The sequence below is a fragment of the Hippopotamus amphibius genome, chromosome 4 (genome assembly GCF_030028045.1).
Source record: "Hippopotamus amphibius kiboko isolate mHipAmp2 chromosome 4, mHipAmp2.hap2, whole genome shotgun sequence".
Taxonomy (NCBI): domain Eukaryota; kingdom Metazoa; phylum Chordata; class Mammalia; order Artiodactyla; family Hippopotamidae; genus Hippopotamus; species Hippopotamus amphibius.
This window is the reverse complement of record NC_080189.1, coordinates 33,480,040-33,500,250: the sequence shown is the minus strand read 5'-3', so window position 1 is coordinate 33,500,250 and position 20,211 is coordinate 33,480,040. Positions and strand designations below refer to the sequence as shown.

General features: G+C 35.6%; 1 protein-coding gene across 3 annotated transcripts in view; it reads left to right on the top strand.

Annotated features, from left to right (window-relative positions):
• Window positions 1-20,211, top strand: part of CFTR (CF transmembrane conductance regulator) — a 172,430-nt gene that overhangs the window by 136,139 nt on the left and 16,080 nt on the right. For 2 of the 3 annotated variants that reach the window (XM_057732381.1, XM_057732383.1), the window contains exons 22-23: window positions 5,639-5,890; window positions 16,998-17,153. In XM_057732381.1, the coding sequence (XP_057588364.1) occupies window positions 5,639-5,890; window positions 16,998-17,153 (408 nt within the window). The remainder of the gene's footprint in view (window positions 1-5,638; window positions 5,891-16,997; window positions 17,154-20,211) is intronic. The other variant, XM_057732382.1, reaches the window with a different exon arrangement.

The window sequence follows — 20,211 nt, the reverse complement described above, 5'->3', positions numbered from 1 at the left end:
GCTTCCATGATAACCATTATCTCTGAAGTCTATATGCATGGTCTAAAGATTATGCTAACAATCTAACATGGCCTTGGGTCTCAGGTCTCTATTAGTTGATTCTGAAAAACATTTAGTTTGGGCCTACCAGGAAGAATCTAGGATTTAAAACACTTTAATCCTCTCTTTAAGTACTTCACTTTTTGAAAATTTCTCTTGCAAAACATGTGATGTTTTTCACATGGTGTCAGTTTTCTAGATGATTCTCTTTACATTCATTTCTTACAATCTTCTTATAACAACCAGTTATGAAAACTCTTTACTGGGTTGCCATCCAGATCTCAGGCTTATGAAATATATTTTCTGTTATCATGGCTTTTGGAGTATTACAGCATGTGGTTTAGGTGTTAATGCACAATTTTGATGTCCTGGTTTGCAAACAACCAAAAGGATGAAAGGAAATAAAGCAAATATTTTATGAGGGAGAGGAGTCTGGCTTCCTGACTTGCCCTAGAAGAGGTCTTTAAGCCTTTTCTTCTTTCTTTGTTAATAAAAGGTAAAAAGGAAAATCAGGAATCATTTTCTTTTTCACTAAATATATCTGTTATAAAGTTGAGATGAGGCTGTTGAGCTCTCTTTTCCCAAAAGACTTTGTTTTCCTGATGCTTAAATTAGTAATTTAGACGATATCATAAAGATAATGAGATTCAGTTTTAAAGATTGAATCAATGGTTCCGAGTCCAAGCTCGCTCTGCTCGCCGCACAACAGGCCCATGCATCGGAGATGAGGTGTTGAGGCAAGGAATATGGCTTTATTCAGAAAGCCAGCAAACTGAGAAGATAGCAGACTAATGTCTCCTCAAAAAACCATCTTACTGGGGTCTAGATGCTAGTTTGTTTTATAGAACCAGAGAGGGAGGGGCTGTGGGTAAGTAAAGTTAAAGGGCCATCAGCCTTACAAAAGATCTCCAGGAATAACCAGCCTCAGTGAGGGGTTATGTTAATTTCAGCCATTTGCACAGGGGGGCAGGGCAGATTGTCTGCCGGTGGGCTGAACAGAGGCACTTTAGTTCAACATTCAGGCAGAGGGGCAGTGTTCTCCCCATCATGTATGATTACAATAACAAAAGCAACAAAAAGCAAAGGTTAAAGTCAAAGAAACAGATCTAACATGGAGTCCAATTTAGCTCCACGCCATAACATCAGGAGAATTTTTTGAGCATAATAAATTTAAATAATCAAGCCAAAAATTTAAAGCAGATGCTTCTCAAGAAAAACTCCCACTTCATTCCACAGGCTTTCCAATGTGCACTTTCTACTTCCACTGCCTGTTGAAGGGGAAGCTACGTCAGAACCAGAGCACAAAAAATAGTTTCTGGTCTTGCAAGTTGCAAAGACTTGCCTTTGTAGTTAGAGATTGACAGTTTGAAATGTTTGAGCCACACTAATATTGCCTTTTAAGCTTCAAAAACCAAAGCCTGAAGAACACAAAGCACAGTGTTCATGTAAAAAATGGTAATCATGGATGAATTTCTGATGGATGAGAAACAGCTTCTCTCCTCACCGCACAATCCGACTCATGAGGCACAAGGCATTAGTTAGTAATTCATAATATTATCTGGCCACATCGTCTACTCAGTAATGGCATTGCAGTAGCTGAAAAACTGACCATAATGCAGGTGTCTGCACTAACCATCTTTTCTTTCCCGTCAGAGAGTATTCTAACCCATTGAAATGAGTGTGGTGTGGATGAGTGCCCACTGTTAAGGTGAACTTGTTCTTGGTCAGGGATATTTGACCATGCTGTGGGTAAGGTAACTATAATTGTCTGTTTTGGGATCACTTTAAACAATTAGACTATATGAAAGGAAACGAGTTGAAAATTCTGTTCTCTAAATTTGATAGGTACTTTCCATTTACCATATCTGACATTGGAAATTCTGGATTCACCTTTGCTAATGGAGAATGTAATGTGCTGTACTCAAACACAATTCCTTACACAGAAAATTTATAGACTACATTTTAGTGCTGCCAAAATAGTAGTTTTGAATGTGATTTTTAATAATACTACATATAATTTTGAGCAGTTTAGATAGCAATATTTAAATGTTTTTTGATTGCTTGGAAGTATTAAAATATGGATTTTTGTTTTACAGTACCTTTCTTGACATACTAAAGCACTTAACAAAGACTAGTTTAGAATTCTTCACAGCATTGACATGCAAAAATGTCAACAATATACTTTAATTCAAAATTAATAAAAAATAACTGAATCAGGATTTAACAAACTCTGAAAATCACCTCCCCCCCAAAAAAACACATAATTTGGAATTGAAAATGTTATGTCGGAGGAATAGTTATAATATGCCTTTCACTTCCTCTAGTTATTTTTGGTGGATGTGGACTTTGGATACTTTTCACTTCCATTTACAGTGGGTCTGGCTTAAAAGGATTCTCTTTTTTGAATCTTGAATAATTATTGAAGATAATTTGAAGACATTTTCAAGATGAAGGAAATTGAAGTACACAATTACTAGCTAGAAGAAAGCTCTTTAAGAACAGCAGGCTTGATCAGTGCATGTTAAAACAGGCAATGCTATTAGAATTGCTAAGATGGAACTTTTAATGTTCAATTAAGGATCAATATCTAAACTTCCCTGATTCATCTACGAGTCATTTCATACTAAAGGTGGAGAATTCTTCCCATTTCACCTTTTGATAATGAAAAATAGAAACAAATGCCTGAAGGAATCTCTTCCCACCATTTTTTTTTTTTTTTTGCAAAACGAATCGCTTCTAATAATCTAGGCCTTAAGTGTAAATACAATGATAATAAATTAACATTGTAAGGGAAAAGGTTAAATTCTTGACTGGGTAAAGCCAGAATCAACAATTACTTTTCTTTTTTAAGAAGTTTTATTAAGATATAATTGACATACAATAAACTGCATACATTTAAATTGTACAATGTGATATTTTTTTCTTATTAATAATGTATATATGGCAGTCCCAGTCTCCCAATTCATCCCACCCCAGCCCTCGCTACTTTCCCCCCTTGGTGTCCATATATTTGTTCTCTACACCTGTGTCTCTATTTCTGCCTTGCAAACTGGTTAATCTGTACCATTTTTCTAGATTCCTCATATATGCGTTATTATATGATATTTGTTTTTCTCTTTCTGACTCACTTCACTCTGTATGACAGTCTCTAGGTCCATCCATGTCTCTACAAGTGTCCCAATTTCATTCCTTGTTACGGGTGAGTAATATTCCATTGTGTATATGTACCACATCTTCTTTATCCATTCATCTGTTGATGGACATTTTGGTTAATTCCATGACCTGGCTATTGCAAATAGTGCTGCAATGAACACTGGGTTGCATGTATCTTTTTGAATTATGGTTTTCTCTGAGTATATGCCCAGCAGTGGGATTGCTGGGTTGTATGGTAATTCTATTTTTAGTTTTTTAAGGAACCTGAATACTGTTCTCCATAGTGGCTGTATCAATTTACATTCCCACCAACAGTGCAAGAGGGTTCCCAACAATTACTTTTAAGACGAAAAAAATCTGTCTAGTAAGCTATTAACACCTGGGAAGGACTAAGCCACTCAAGAATCAAGGATGATATCTTTTAAAAATAGAAATTGAGTGAATTCAAAGTCTCCAACTCTTTCTTATTGTATAGTAACATATATATGAGGAATATAGAAAAATGGTACAAATCAACTGGTTTGCAAGGCAGAAATAGAGACACAGATGTAGAGAACAAACATATGGACACCAAGTGGGGAAAGCAAGGGCAGTTGGGGTGGGATGAATTGGGAGATTGGGATTGCCATATATACGTTACTAATAAGAAAAAAAATCAAATTGTACACTTTAAATACATGCAGTTTATTGTATGTCAATTATATCTCAATAAAAGTTCTTTAAAAAAGTGAAAATATTACAAATTCTTAAAAAAGCAAATTCAAACAGAAAAAAGTCTCCAACTCTTTCTTATTCATTTATTTATAATCATTCACATATTATTTATTCACTTAAATTTTTTTAAAATATTTATTGGATGCCTATTATATGCCAGGCTATTTTAAAAATCACATTCCAAATTCCAGTAAATTATAATTGTCCAGAGAAATATGTTCTTGTTAAAGAATTTAAGCAACTTTGAAAAATAGTTCAGTTTCATAATGCTACTTGCAGCAACATGGATGCAGCTACAGACTATCATACTAAGTGAAGTAAGTCAGAAAGAGAAAGACAACTACCAGATGATATCATTTATATGTAGAAACCAAAATATGACACAAATGAACTTATTTACAAAACAGAAACAGACTCACAGACATAGAGAACGGACTTGTGGTTGGTGGGTGGGTGGTGGGGAAGGGATGGATTGGAAGTTTGGGGTTAGCAGATGCAAACTGTTATATATAGAATGGATAAACAACAAGGTCCTAGTGTTGCACAGGGAACTATATTCAATATCCTGTGATAAAGCGTAATGGGAAAGAATGTGAAAAAGAATTTATATGCATATGCATAACTGAATCACTTTGCTGTACACCAGGAACTAACACAACATACTAAATCAACTATACTTCAATAAAAAATTTTTTTAAAAATAAATTAATTTAAAAAGTGGTTGAATTTCTAATACAGTCCTTATACACAGTCACATTTTGCTCAGCAATGGAAATTGATCTTTAAGTAGTTTAGATTAAAAATGTAATATTTAACTACAGATATATGCCAGTAACTTAATTTTGTTTGAAGGTTATTGTGAAGTTATTAAAAATTTACTAAGCCTTAAGAGTCCACTTACCACCCAGCTGACATGGGATTGATAGTTATTAACGTACTGCAAGAGTAAGGCAAGACTCTTATGTACTGATTTTGAGGTGTGAAACATTTTATTTTAATATACCAGTTGTACAACATTGTGCAGTGCTACTCATGGTAGAAAAAAATTTTCCCCTTGACATCATCTATTTCCTTGCGTAGAGTTTGACTATTTCTGTGTGGCTTGCATAATTGAGAATTAAGTGACCACAAAAATAAACAGGTTTATACAGAGCCCATTTATAGGAATCCTAGTTAATTCTCTTGGTTAAGCGTTTTTTAAAAAATAAATTTATTTATTTATTTGTTTATTTATTGGCTATGTTGGGTGTTCATTGCTATGGGTGGGCTTTCTCTAGTTGTGGAGAGCAGGGGGCTACTCTTCGTTGTGGTGTGCAGGCTTCTCAGTGTGGTGGCTTCGCTTGTTGTGAAACATGGGGTCTAGGTGCATGGGCTTCAGTAGTTGCGGCACGTGGGCTCAGAAGTTGTGGCTCACGGGCTCCAGAGCACAGGCTCAGTAGTTGTGGCACATGGGCTTAGTTGTGCTGTGACATGTGGAATCTTCCTGGACCAGGGCTTGAACCTGTGTCCCCTACATTGGCAGGCAGATTCTTAACCACTGCGCCACCAGGGAAGTCCTTAAGCTTTTGATTATATCCAATTATTTCCTGTTAGTTCATTGAAAAACCCAACAAATAACCAAGGGACGGCTAGCTAGTGTCACATCTTACAAGCTGTTTTTTAGGAAACATCAAACTAATTATGATATTGTCTGCAGCTCTTAAACAAAAATAAAATATTATTTTTATTTCAGATGCGATCTGTGCACCGGGTCTTTAAGTTTATTGATATGCCAGCAGAAGATGGTAAACCTAACAAGTCACTGAAACCATCCAAGGATGGCCAGCTCTCAAAAGTTATGATTATTGAGAATCAACATGTGAAGAAAGATGACATCTGGCCCTCAGGAGGCCAAATGACTGTCAAAGACCTCACAGCGAAGTATATAGACGGTGGGAATGCCATATTAGAGAACATTTCCTTCTCGATAAGTCCTGGCCAGAGGGTGAGATTTAAACATTGCTTGCTTTGTTAAACCTGTGTTCAGTAAGTGAATCTCAGTAGCCTAAAGCAATGTGTTAGTAGAATCCATTTGTAACACTGTTATTATAGACTAGGACCAATATTGAACACAAATATTTTCAAGTTAGTATATGGAATCATTATTGTTTCATGTGAAATTTACAGAGTCCTGAATCTATATAATGGAACCATTTTATTCCATTTTATTTTATTTTTTATGATTTTTTATTGGAGTATAGTTGCTTTATAATGTGTTAGTTTCTGCTGTACATCAAAGTGAATCAGTTATACATATACATATATCCACTCTTTTTTAGATTCCCTTCCCATTTAGGTCGCCACAGAGCATTGAGTAGAGTTCCCTGTGCTATACAGTAGGTTCTCATTAGTTATCTATTTTATACATAGTAGTGTATATATGTCATTCCCATCTCTCAATTCATCCCACCCACATCCCCTCCTTGTTTATCATAGGTTTGTCTTCTATATCTGTGACTATTTCTGCTTTGCAAATAAGTTCATCTGTACCATTTTTCTAGATTCCACATATAAGCAATATTATATGACATTTGCCTTTCTCTTTCTGACTTACTTCACTCTGTGTGACAGTCTCTAGGTCCTTCCATGTTGCTGCAAATGGCATTATTTTGTTCCTTTTTATAGCTGAGTAATATTCCATTGTATATATGTACCACATCTTCTTTATGTGTCAATGGACATTTAGGTTGCTTCCATGTCCTGGCTATTATAAATAGTGCTGCAGTGAACATTGGTGTTCATGCATCCTTTCAAATTATGGTTTTCTCCATGAAAGAATGAAATTAGAACACTCCCTAACACCATACACAAAAATAAACTCAAAATGGTTTTAAGACCTAAATATAAGCACAGATATGATAAAATTCTTAGAGGAAAACATAGGCAGAACACTGACATAAATCGCACCTAGAGTCATGAAAATAAAAACAAAAATAAACAAATGGGACCTAATTAAACTTAAAAGCTTTTGTGTGGCAAAGGAAACCATAAATAAAACAAAAAGACAACCCTCAGAATGGGAGAAGATATTTGCAAACAAAGCAACTTACAAGGAATTAATATCCGAAATATACAAACAGCTCATGCAGCTCAATATCAAAAAAACAAACAACCCAATCAAAAAATGGGTGGAATATCTAAATAGACATTTCTCCAAAGAAGATATACAAATGGCCAAAAACACATGAAAAGATGGCTCAGTATCACTAATTATTAGAGAAATGCAAATCAAAACTACAATGGGGTATCACCTCATACCAGTTAGCATGGGCGTCATCAGAAAATCTACAAACAATAAATGCTGGAGAGGGTGTGGAGAAAAGGGAACCCTCTTACACTGTTGGTGGGAACATAAGTTGGTACAGCCACTATGGAGAACAGTATGGAGGTTCCTTAAAAAACTAAAAATAGAGCTGTCATATGATCCAGCAATCCCACTCCTGGGCATATAATGGGACCATTTTTAATGTGGTTCTACTTGCAGAGTATCTAATTGATTGCTACCTAAGTAATTAAAGAAGCTGTTAAATAAACCAAAATTATAACGTGTTTTAGATTTTGCATCTTAAAACTATCTACCATTTCAGGTGAGGGAAATATTTTGTTGCTGACTCCATCTAAAGTCTTCTTAAATTTTACCTAGTTGACACTCTTTCAAGCAAGTGGTACTGTTTTTCTTAGTTTTTTTCAATTTGTTTGTATAGTTGGAGTTTTCATCAAGGTATGGATTGTTAGATTTTTTCCCAATAATGTACTAAGCAATAATTATTTATGAAGCAATAATTTTTTATGATTTAATAAGCAAAAGTAACCTCTTATGAATCCCAGCACTGGGCTGAACTCACAAAAGTTACTCAAATATATGGATTCTGAAATTGATTCTTAGAGAAGGGGATGGTCATTATCCCTACATTTTATGTTCTGTAAATGTGATTTTATATTCTCTCCAGATTCCTTATTCTGGGCTACCCTATAAATCTAGCAGGAGTATTATATTGTTTTGATTGTTTTCTTTTAAATTGGGATAGAATACAGTAGAGCCATTTCTTATGAAAACTGAATTTTAAAACGTCATCTCTTTATGCTTTAAAAATTTCAAACAGAGACTTTTTTTTTTAAACTGGTGAGATAATGGTCAGTAAGATTTGTTAGGCCACCATCCCTGTCACCAACATAGAAATAGACTATTTTCACTTGCTTTTGCCCATGGGTTTCAGAATGTTTGATAATTTGATGTATTAGACAAAGTTCTAATAAGAAAAAAGTATAAAGTGAGCAAAAATTCTCTACATATTATGCTAAATGGCTTGAAATGGCCCACTGGCAATTTTTACTTACTTTTACTCTAGTTAGGGAAAATATATTCACATACTGCTAAAATCAGGAATGAAGTGTTTTTCTTTTTCTGAGAGAAAACAAATATAAATGGGCATAAATGAAAAGACCAGGTTTTAGATTGAATTTTCCTAATATTAGAATGAGTTTGTTTAAAGTTATGCTTTGGAAGTAAGTGAAATTAATGGTTTGCCTTCAGTCCTCCCTTCCATTGAGAAAAGCATAATTAATTACTGTTTTTACCTTTGCACATCAGTGAATACAATAGGCAGCTGAAGGTCACCAGGATGGATGCCAAAAGCACTGTGAAGTTATAACAGTAGCAACAGATAGGTTGATCTGCAGTGGGGATAGATTCAGTGAATTATTTGCTTTCCCTCCTCCTGACATCCTCCCATCCATGTGCTTTTCCAGTGCTCACTTGCCCGCTAAATTAAAAGCAAACGTGTCCTAGTCGAGTGACCGCGTTTCAGAGTCCTCATTTCTGTAGGTAGCTTCCTTGATGTGAGAATAGTAATAAGAGATGCTGTAAAATGAGGAAGAAGCAATATGCTCAGGTATTCTTCTCTGAACCTTTATACAGGAAGCGGACCATGTGTCTTTTCAAGACACTCCCTAGGTGCTTTGGGGAAATTGAAAATTACTCACATAAGGCTGTAGATATATATATATATTTAATTTTATTTATTTATTTATTATTTTTTTGGGGGTACACCAAGTTCAATCATCTGTTTTTATACACATATCCCCATATTCCCTCGGAGGCTGTAGATATTTATCGAGTGCCTGTCATGTCCTAAGCACTGTTTAAAGATCTTTATTTGCTATCACGTTTGATCTTATTATAACTCCAAAGGTAGCTGTTATTACCCTTTTTGTGATAGTGGAAGAAGCTAATGTTCAATTAAGTGAGTGAAGTAGCAGGGATCTCAAACTCAGGTCTGTCTGACCTCGAAGTCCCTTTTTACCTGCTTCTCTTAAAAGAAGAAAAAGAAGCAGCAGAAGGAGGGTGGGGTGGGGGGGGTGTCCTGAAATGAGGGGTTATGTAGAGCACCGATGTTGGTGGCGGGAAAGAGAAAGCAAGAACACCTGTCTAAGAGGATGGGTGTAGAGAGGGATTTGTCTTTTTACTGTAGAGGAGTACTTGGGGTTTTTTTTGTTGTTGTTTGTTGTTGGTTTTTTGAGATAGGAGGAAAGGAGATAAGTGGAGTTAAAGAGAAGTGGATTTAAAGAGAATCATTGAGCAAAAAGCTGGAAAGCTGAAGATTTTCTTATTAGGCTACTTTAATCTTTTAAGTCAACTTGCAAAATCATGGAAGTTGAGTAGTGTCAGTCCTCTGACTTTGTTCTTCTCCTTCAGTAATTTGTCATTGTTCTTTTGCATCTCCATATAAACTTTAGAATTAGTTTGCAATATTCACAGAGTAACTTGCTGGGATTTTGATTGGGATTGCATTGAATCTATAGATCAAGTTGGGAAGAACCAACATCTTGACAATATTGTCTTTGTATCCATGAACATGGAATCTCTCTCCATTTGTTTAATTCTTCTTTGATTTAATTCGTCAGTTTTGTACTTTTTCTCATCCTGATCTTATGTATATTTTCTTAGATTTATACCTAAGTATTTCATTTTGGGGAGTACTAATGTAAATTCTATTTTGTTTTTCATTTCAAATTCTACTTTTTCACTGTTAGTATGTAGAAAAACAGTTGACTTCTGTGTATTAACCTTGTAATATATTAACCTTGTATCCTGCAGTCTTGCTATAGTCACTTATTAGTTCCAGGAGTTTTAGTGTTGATTGTTTTGTACTTTCTCATAGATAATAATGTCATCTGCAAACAAAAATAGTTTTTTTTCCTCTCAATCTACAGATTGCCTATTATTTCCTTTTCTTGTCATGTTGCATTAGCTAAGAGTTCCAGTAGGATGCTGAAAGCAGTGGTAAGAGGGGGCATTCTTGTCTTGATGTTGATCTTAGTGGAAAAGCTTCAGGTTTTTCATCATTAAGTAATAATAGTTGTAGGATTTTTGTAGATGTTCTTTATCATGTTGATGACCTTCCCCTCTATTCCTACTTTGCTACGAGTGTTTATCAGGAACGCTGGTGGTGGATTTTGTCAAATGCTTTTTCTGCATCTGTTGATATAGCCATATGATTTTTCTTGCCTGTTGATGTGATGGATTATATTATTTGATTTTCAAACATTGAACCAACCTTGTTTGTCTATGATAAATCCCACTTAGTCATGGTGTATAATTCTCTTTATACATTGTTGGATTTGATTTGCTAATTTTTAAAAGCATTTTGCATCTATGTTCATGAGAAATATTGATCTGCAATGTCTTTAGTTTTGGTATCATGGCAATGCTGGTCTCATAGAATGGTTTAGGATGTACCCCTTTTGCTTCTGTCTTCTGAATGAGATTGTAGAGAATTGGTAGAATTTCTACCTTAAGTGTTTTGTAGAATTCACCAGTGAATCTATCTGGGATTGGTGCTTTCTGATTTGGAAGGTTATTAATTATCAATTCAATTTCTTTAAAAAATATATGCCTATTCAGATTGTGTATTTCTTCTTATGAGTTTTGGCAGATTGTATCTTTCAAGGAATTTGTTCATTTCATCTGAGTTATCAAACTAGTGGGCATAGAGTTCTTCATAGTATTTCTTTATTATTCTCTTAATAATTTGTATTAAGAGATGTAGTGATTTTCCCTCTTTCATTTCTTTAAAAAAATTTTAGTTGAAATGTAGTTGACATACAATATTATGTGAGGTTCAGGTGTACTACGTAGTGATTTGACATCTGCATACATTATGAAATGGTCACCACAATAAGTCTAGTAACCATCCATCCCCATACAAAGTTATTACACTATTAACTGATGCTTGCTCAGTCTCTTCATACTGTGTTTTTTGCCTTTTAGTATACCTTGTAATTTTTTAACTTTTTTTCCTTTTTGATGTGGACTGTTTTTAAAGTTTTTATTGAATTTGTTACAATATTGCTTCTGTTTTATGTTTTGGTTTTTTGGCTGTGAGGCATGTGGGATATCAGCTTCCTGACCAGGGATCGAAGCTGCACCCCCTGCATTGGAAGGCAGAGTCTTAACCACTGGACCACCAGGGAAGTCCCCACCTTGTAATTTTTTTGTTGAAAGGTGGGCACAATGTACTGGATAAAAGAAACTCTGATAATTAGACTTTTAGTGGTGTAAGGTTTGGGGGAAAGGGAAATGTTCTATTGTTCTATAATTAGGTTTCAGTCTTTTATTGAGACTGTGCCCTCAAGCAGTGAACTTCACAAGTGCTTCTCAGATTTTTCTCCCTCTTAGGTGCAACAGTACACCTGTGTGGGCTGGAGTTGAGTATTTTCCTTTCTTTTATCAGGTTCTAATAAAAACCCCAGTAGGCTAGGTTCCGGTGAAATCGTTTCTCTTGAAGGAGGCTTTGTTAAGAAAAACAGAATGTTCTGGAATATTAGGAAATTGTGGTTTCCCACCTCTTCCTGCTGGATGCACCAGAGGATATTTCTGTGTACTTCACTGTGAGATGAATTGTGATTGGGCTCCTGGAGATTATACTTACAAAAGTGTGGGGTCCTCTCTGTGAATGGCCTCCCTGGAAGTTTTTTTACTCTCAGACTTGACCATCTTGAGTCTCCAGCAGTTTGTTGGTTACAGTTCAGATTTCCCTGTCCTCATTCGAGTCGCTGTGGAGGTTTCTGATCGTGGGTTTCTGCTTCAGTAAGTTGTGATTCTCTTCGTCTCTCCACTTATGGTGGCAACGATTTGCCCTGTGACTTCATTTGCCAAAGGATCTAAGAAGAGTTTTGATTTTCAGTTTGCTCAGCTTTTCACTTGTTAAGATAGAGTGATGACACCCAAATTCCTTATATGCTGGACCAGAAATTAGAAGTCTTATTTTTCATATTTTTTTGTGCCTTTGTCTGGCACATTTTCTAGCTTACTATATGTTAAATGCATGAATGAATGAATGGATTATATGTACTTCTAGGTCATATGATTGATTACAGTAGGAATTGATTCTTAAAATGTTATTCTGAGCAGCTCTCTGAAGAATGTAATTTCTACTGCTTTGCCCTTAGAACCTTTAATAGCATCTTGCAAACTGTAGTAAGATGCCCCCAAAAACCTTCTTGCATGTTGATTAAGAAGTAGACTCAAGTTTAGTATAGATCTTCCTTGACTTATGATGGGGTTATGTCACAATAAACCCATCATAAGATGAAAATATTGTTAAGTCAGAAATTCATTTAATACACTAAACCTACCAAACATCATAGCTTAGCCTGGCCTACCTTAAACATGCTCAGAACACTTACGTTAGCCAACAGTTGGGCAAAGTTATCTTACACAAAGCCTGTTTTATAATAAAGTGTTGAATATCTCATGTAATTTATTGAATATTGTACTAAGAATGAAAACAAAATAGTTGTATGGAAAGGTTGTGAGTGGATCAGTTGTGAACCCTCATGGTCGCATGGCTGATTGGGAGCTGCAGCTCACTGCTGCTATCCAGCATCATGAGAGAGTATTGTACCACTTATCATCACCCAGGAAAAGATCAAAATTCAAAACTCGATGTACAGTTTCTACTGAATACATATTGGCTTTGCATCATTATAAAGTCAGAAAATTGTAAGTAAAACCATCTTAAGTCAGGGACCATCTGTATATTATTTCTATTATCTAAAAATCCTGCAAGCTTAGCAGTGGTCCAATTCATCTTCTTAAAAAAAAGAGAGAGAAAACATTTGAAAAGGACTTAAGTGAGCACTTCTTTTTAATTTTTAATGAATTTTAGTGTTCTTGGTTTTATGGTGTGTCTGAGTCCATTCAGGCTGCTATAACAAAATATCATAGGCTTCATGGTTTATAAACAATAGAAATTTATTACTTACAGTTCTGGAGTCTGTGAAGTTCAAGATCATGACACCACAGGTTCAGTGTGTAATGAGAGCCCACTTCGTCATAGGTGTCTGTCTTCTCACTATAATCTCACATGGTGGAAGGGACAAGGGATTTCTCTGGGGTCTTTTTTGTAAGGGCACTAATCCCATTCATGAAGCCTCCACCCTTGTGACCAAATCACCTCCCAGTGGCCCTACCTCCTAATACTGTCACATTGGGGGTTAGGATTTCAGCATATGAATTTAGGAGAGACATAAATATTCAGCCCATAGCGTGGTGAAAAAGATGAAAAAACATCAATATTTTGTGCAGAAAAAAATGATTTAATCTTCATATTAAAACACTTTGTCCATAGAAATTACTTCAGTGAAGAGATGTCCTATTACTTTCTTGGCTCTTAATTTAGGTCTTTACTTCACAGAGCCTGTACTTTAAATTTTATTTTCAATGCATGAGAAATGTAGCAAGTATTTCACAACTTTAACTTAAAAACAGTAACGTTAAAAAAAAACTTATTTTTCTTTTCAGTCTCAAATAGTTTTTTCTTAAAAGCTTTTGATTTTTGCCTAAATTTTTAATATCACCTTCCCCTAACTAGAAGCTCTCTTCCTTTTTTCCTTTTCTTTTTCCTCTCAAAATACAGGCTTGGATTTTAATTTGGAGCTAGGTCTTTCATGATAAACCTAGATTTATCAAAATGCCTCAGATGATATATTGCATGTGGTACAGTACTGGACAGTCCTTTGATTAAATAAATATTTAATCAGACTTCAAGATCTATTCTTTTGCGTGAGCTTCTCTACTTTCTCCATTTGTAGTCTCTTTAAAATACTGAGATGCCAGAAACAATTCAAACAATATCAAGCGCTCAGATCATAGCAGCATAAACGCCTAATATCTATTTGATTTGTTAAACACGTATGGCATTCTGTCCTGATAAAAACTGGTGTAAAATATTTGAGTCATTCAATAACTTATACTGGTTTTATGAGGAGCATAGTCTCAAGAACTTATGTTAGGAATTGTATTTTATTAATAAACAGATTAATAATCAACATATAAAAGTTACAATTATTATAACTCTGGGGATCTAAATTTCACTTGATTTGGCATCTTGATTTCTGGAGACCACAAGGAGATGAAAAATAATTACAACAGGTTTCAGTCTGTTGCAGTATTAAAATGGTGAATAAGACACACTGAAAAGAATGTACTGAGACTGTTCTATTCATGGTACAATGCAATCACAACTCGCACCAAACTCAACACTGTTTAACTCTCCACATAACATTTTGATTTATCTTGATCCAAAATTCTCAAAGAGGAGGTACTGAAGTTACTCGAAAACATTGGCTTGGAATTAGGATCTATCTTAGAAGCTTATTTGCGGGAAGTACTCTGGCCTTATTCAACAGATCACTGAGAAGCCTGGAAAAACAAATCCCGGAAAAGAATTATTATGTGCCAATTATATAAACAACAGAAGACTTTGTTAGCCATGAACCAATTAGATTCTGTTCTGTTGAAAACCATGTCTGACATAATGCAATGCCAGCACTTCAACAGTATAAGGAAACCAGAGTGATAGCTGCAAACTTTAAAGCTAAAGGTTTGCAAATTGCCTCTTAATCCAGTTTTATCCCAACATAAAACATGTGTTCTCTAAACATTTCAATGGTTGCTTCTTAAGGAAAAGGAATGTAGTCGTTTATCCTAATCATTAGAATCCTGATTTAAGAGTCTAAATAAAGCTCAGGGAACTTTTCATCAAAAGCTCTTGAGCAAATAAGAGCAGATTGCTTCCTGCTCTTAACGTCCCTTCTCTTCTCTTCTCTTTTCTTCTCTTCTCTTCTCTTTCTTCATGCCTCACCTATACAGGGCAAACTCAAATTGCTTATACAAAGGGCTTTACTGCTGTGTTTGGAAAATCATGATGTATGGTGAATGTGTTTGTACAACATGGCCTGATTCAAAAATACAAGTGTGCATATGAAATTCCACAAGATTTTTAAATTAAGAGTTGATCTGGTAATTGACCAAAATTGACTATATCCATTTATTTATTAAAACTACTAAATAAGTTTATTCATTCATCTGCCCTTCCTTCCTCCCTCCCTTCCTTCCATCTACCTACCTATTCACCCACCTATATGTCTGTTCATCTGTCCATTCATCCTTCCATCTGACTGTCTCTCAGTCAATCCAGATAAGTTTTCATTGAGTACTTATGTGAGCCAGCTGCTATGCCAGGTGCTGAGAATTCAATGGAAAACAAGATCGATTACCCTGCCCTACTTGAACTTTTATTCTTTGGGTGAACACAAGCAATAATCAAGAAAAGAATAAATAAAATAATTACCAATTGTGATTAGTAGTGTGAAGAACCTCAACAGGCTGTTATGTATAACATTTTGTTTATCTGATTTTCTCAGTTGTCTCAGAAAGCAAATGTGTGGAAGTCCCATTATAGGGCTCTTATAATGGACAGAAAGACAATTGTGTCATTGTTGTTTATCAGCTTACCCCAAAGGACTAGTTTACTAGCAGGTTCCTAATCAGTATTCATTAAGTTATTATCATTGTGGGTTTCTGTACCCTCTCAAGCGTTTATTGTGGTCTATAACTAGTTCTGGTTTAGAAACTGTTACTAGTAATAAGTATAGAAATTGAGAATAAGCATTTAGAAATTCATTTTTATTTTCTACTTTTTAAAGTACTGACTTACAGTGGATTGGAAACTTAAAACACAAAACAGAGCAAAACTGTACCACACATAGTGCAAAAAAGCGTGATTTACAGGACCATTTGTTCAGCTCTATTGTAGAAAGGCCAAATAATAAAAAAGAAATAGCAATAATGTAAGGGGAAAGAAAGCAACATTCACTGCCACTAAATGTGGAGCAGTTTATTCAGGGTTTAGTTAATGACTGCAGAAATGTACTGTCCCACTCAGAGCATCTTCCTGTAAGAGCTGGGTCTGAGCTGGTGTCAGAACACAGTCACCTCCCTGTGGGCCACCTGAGGCACCTGCTGTCTCCTTTCAGTGCACAGCCTTCTCACTTCCATGCTGTGTTCTTATAGTCTTTGAGGAACAAGAATAGTTTTTTCTTTTCCTTAATATCCCTTTTGCTCCCTAAAATTCTCTTCTTGCTAATCAGAATGGACGTTAAGAAGTTGATTTGACAACTGTCCGTGTGCTTATTCACTGAGGAATGACAGGGTCCAACCTGCCTTCTGTGAGAATGTGTAGCTCACTGAACTTATTCTTTATTGTCAGGCCTAAACTTGATGCTCACTTATGTTATTATGGCAGTGTCTAAATATTAGAACTGTTGTGCATTTATTTTCAAGCTCATATTCACGTTTGGAACTAGATCAAGCTATAGGTCTCTGCTTCTGGCTTGAGCCCATTCTCAAAAATTATGTGCATTAAGACACTATCTTTGTCTTCTTCAGTGCAAAATGGGCATTTTCAATCTTTTTGCCATTAGTAAAGGTCAGTGATAAATGAACCCAGTGCCAGGGGTCCAATCCCTTATGGCCAGTTTCTATGTTGTCTTCCAGGGTTGCTCTGCTTCAGATCAGTTTTGGTCAGAATTGGAAGTGTGCAAAAAGGTTTGAGTGAATAAGTGAAACTGCCCTGGTAATGATTTAAAAACAAACAAACAAAAAGCAGTTCCAGTGGTTCTTTTAATTGATATATAATATCAGATTACATTTATTTATATTTTATTGTGTCTGTCATAGGAGTAATTCCATCACTCTGATATTCTAGGTGGGCCTCTTAGGAAGAACTGGATCAGGGAAGAGCACTTTGTTACTAGCTTTTTTGAGGCTGCTGAACACCAAAGGAGAAATCCAAATAGATGGTGTGTCTTGGGATTCAGTAACTTTGCAACAATGGAGGAAAGCCTTTGGAGTCATACCACAGGTAAGCCAGAAAGACTTAGCTAGTCAGAAAGTGACTAAGTTCATTTTTTCTCATTATTTGACACTTGCACTCAAGAAATTCACATTTCCCTGCAAAATATATTCCCTGGGTAGTGCTTTTTACTGCAGTGCAGTCTTTTCATAGTGAGAAGAACTATTTCTAGAAGTTTGGAATTCTCTGACATACAGTTATTGAAATATTAATAGTTTTGATAGCTTCTTCCCGAAGACATAAACCACAGCAGAAGCATGGAGGTTTTTTTTTTAATCAACTTTTTTTTTTCCTGCTTCAGTGGTCTGAGCTCCAAGTTAGCAATCACAGCAGGTTGAGAAATGCTTTGCAAGATATAAAAGATGCTGCTGAAATAACAAACACTTGGAAGCATGAGGTATTGGAATTGAAAATAGAAAGTGTAATGATTGTTTTTTGTTCTTTGGATAGAATGAACCATGTCAGATTAATCTGTAGCTTTTTTTTTTTAAATGTCACTCTTTGATTTGGGTCACAAAGGATCTTCAGCCTCACTGGCTTAGTGTCTGTGCTATTGTGCAAGAGCACTTTTTACTCATGAGAGAAATAACAACAGTTCCATTTTTAAATGATCTTAATGGAAACCAAGGAATGCCTTTACTGGAAGAAAATCTGAAAGGCATGGGCTGTATATCTACTAGTATTTGTTCTCATCTCTATGGATATAGTCTCTGTTTTAGTGATCTCTTTGTTCCCTTTGTACTAGTGGGCACTGAATCCTTTCTGCTACCATAGTTCTAACAATTCTCTACTTTTAACACAAAATTAAAATGCCAGGAGCATCTCCAGGTAGATGGACTGCAAATCTAGCCTGAGAAAACAGCTTGTATGTCTTGATAGATTACCTCTGTGGAACATTTGCTCCTTTCATCTAATGAGGCACTAAATATTGCAACTGCTAGACTGATGCTTTTAACTCATTTGTCTAGACTTTGTCATGTTGCCAGAAGCTTCATCCTGGTTGAACTTTTGAAAAACAGTATTGTTTCTTCAGAAAGAAAAAAGGGATTGTCAGAGGGTCTGAAGGTAAAGAAACACGGGGAATACAAGTATCCCAAGGTGACAGCATTAGGTGAGGTAACACTGTTGACGAGCGCAGGATAGAATCTGGTTGTCCGAGAAGCATTGCCATTCAGTGGACTCTAGTTTTCTGGTCCCATTTTGAACTATGATAGTGGAGGTTTTGTTCTTTTTCGTTGTTCTTGTTTATACAAATCTGCCCATTAGAAAAAGCAAAGCTCTTAAGAAATAATTTCAGTTTCACTGGGAATCCTTCAGTTTATCTGCCATGTGATAGAGATTTTGTTTTATTTTATATTCTATCTAGGAACCCAAATGTAAAAAACGTGGAGGAACACCAAATGGGTTAGAGTTATGAAAATTCTTTATCTTGCCTTTCTGCCAACATGAATCTTCCAAACTTGCCTTTTCCCTCTTCTATGGCATCAAGTTTTTTATAAACTAAACAAGAAATACTTTGAGCTATGCCTTTAAAAATGTGTGATCATGCTAATAATAAATACTTCCCCTTGTACATGTTTATCACCCTGGTTTCTGGGACTGTCTTCTGATATCACAAGGATGTCTGCAGACAGAAGGTACTATTTCTTCTACAGTGACATCTTGAGAACGTTAAGTGAATGCCCAAGAAAGAGAGAAAGAGGGCAAACTCCTCAGACCTTTTTAACATCCAAACCAAGAGATGCTTTTATTTTCCCAGCTTTCCTTTGAAAGTTCAAATTAAGTAATTTTTTTCCTTTCCTAGAGTTTGATCTTTAAAAAGCAGAAAGAAGAAATCCAGAAACTATTTTTGTTTGCTTTTCCATCTTTTTTTTCCCTTCCATCTTTCTGACCTTGCAAGGGCATAGTTCCCCAAGATCTTTGACACGGAGATATTAGAGATCTCTAGGTCAATTAGTCACTTGTTTTCAGACACATTAAACTAGAACTTTGAACAAGAAACTTCCTTTTCCCTCATAGTGATCCTGAGACATCAGCTGTAGAATCACAAGATGTCATTAGTTTCAGCAAGTTCTTGCTCTGTGTGTGTGTGTGTGTGCTCACACGCTCTTCCCTCCTGTAGCTAGAAAGCAATCTTAGAGAAGGTACCAGCGTGGAAAACAGGGAATTGTGTACATTTGGGCCACATTTTAATAAAACTGTACATGGTGTGTATATATACACATATTGTGTATATGTGTGTGTGTGTGTATGTATTTTTTTTTTCCCTTCTGAGCCAAAACAAAACGACACTATATACTTAAGGATAAAGAGTCATTCCTCCCATTTATTTAATTTATGCTCAGTAACCACAGAAGCCAAATGCTTTTTTGTTTTTTATCTGACATCCAAGGCCAAAGCATAATGCCTGTTTCTGTGATGTGTGACCAGCTCTGAACGTTCCACTCAGGCTTGACCATCTCCACCAATTTGAGCAGTTGAAGAGTTAGCTTCAGGGAAGAGATGAGTCAGGTGGTGAACAATGGTGCTCTCTTTGTTCTTCCTTGAGTCCCAAGAATTGTTCTTTGTAGTATACATACATGACATTAAATAAATATCAAATATTTGCACATCCTAATTTTTCTACCGGTGAACAGTTTCTTGAAAGAAAAGAGATCATTGTGATACACAATTTTAAGTGTATTTTTTGCTGCACAATCAGACTGTGCCACCTTGACCAAACCATATAACTTCTCAGGACCCTGACTGTTTATTTGTACACCAGGAAAAGGACATAGGTGACCTCCAAGGACTTCTCAGCTTTAGAGATGAGTTTGTAGAAATACTGTTTTCAATAGTATAGAAAACAGTGAGACACCCACTGGCACCCCTCAAAGCAAATGAGTGCCAGATACTGTTTGTAAGATAAGAATGGAATGTTTGATTAACTGTGAAACTAACCAGTTTGTTCAGTTAATTTTTCTTTAAAGTATTATTGTAATGCTAGACAATAAAGTGTAAACAAAAGACCTATAGAATTTCTGAATGGTATCAAATCCACTACATCTAAAACTTTTGGATGTTTACT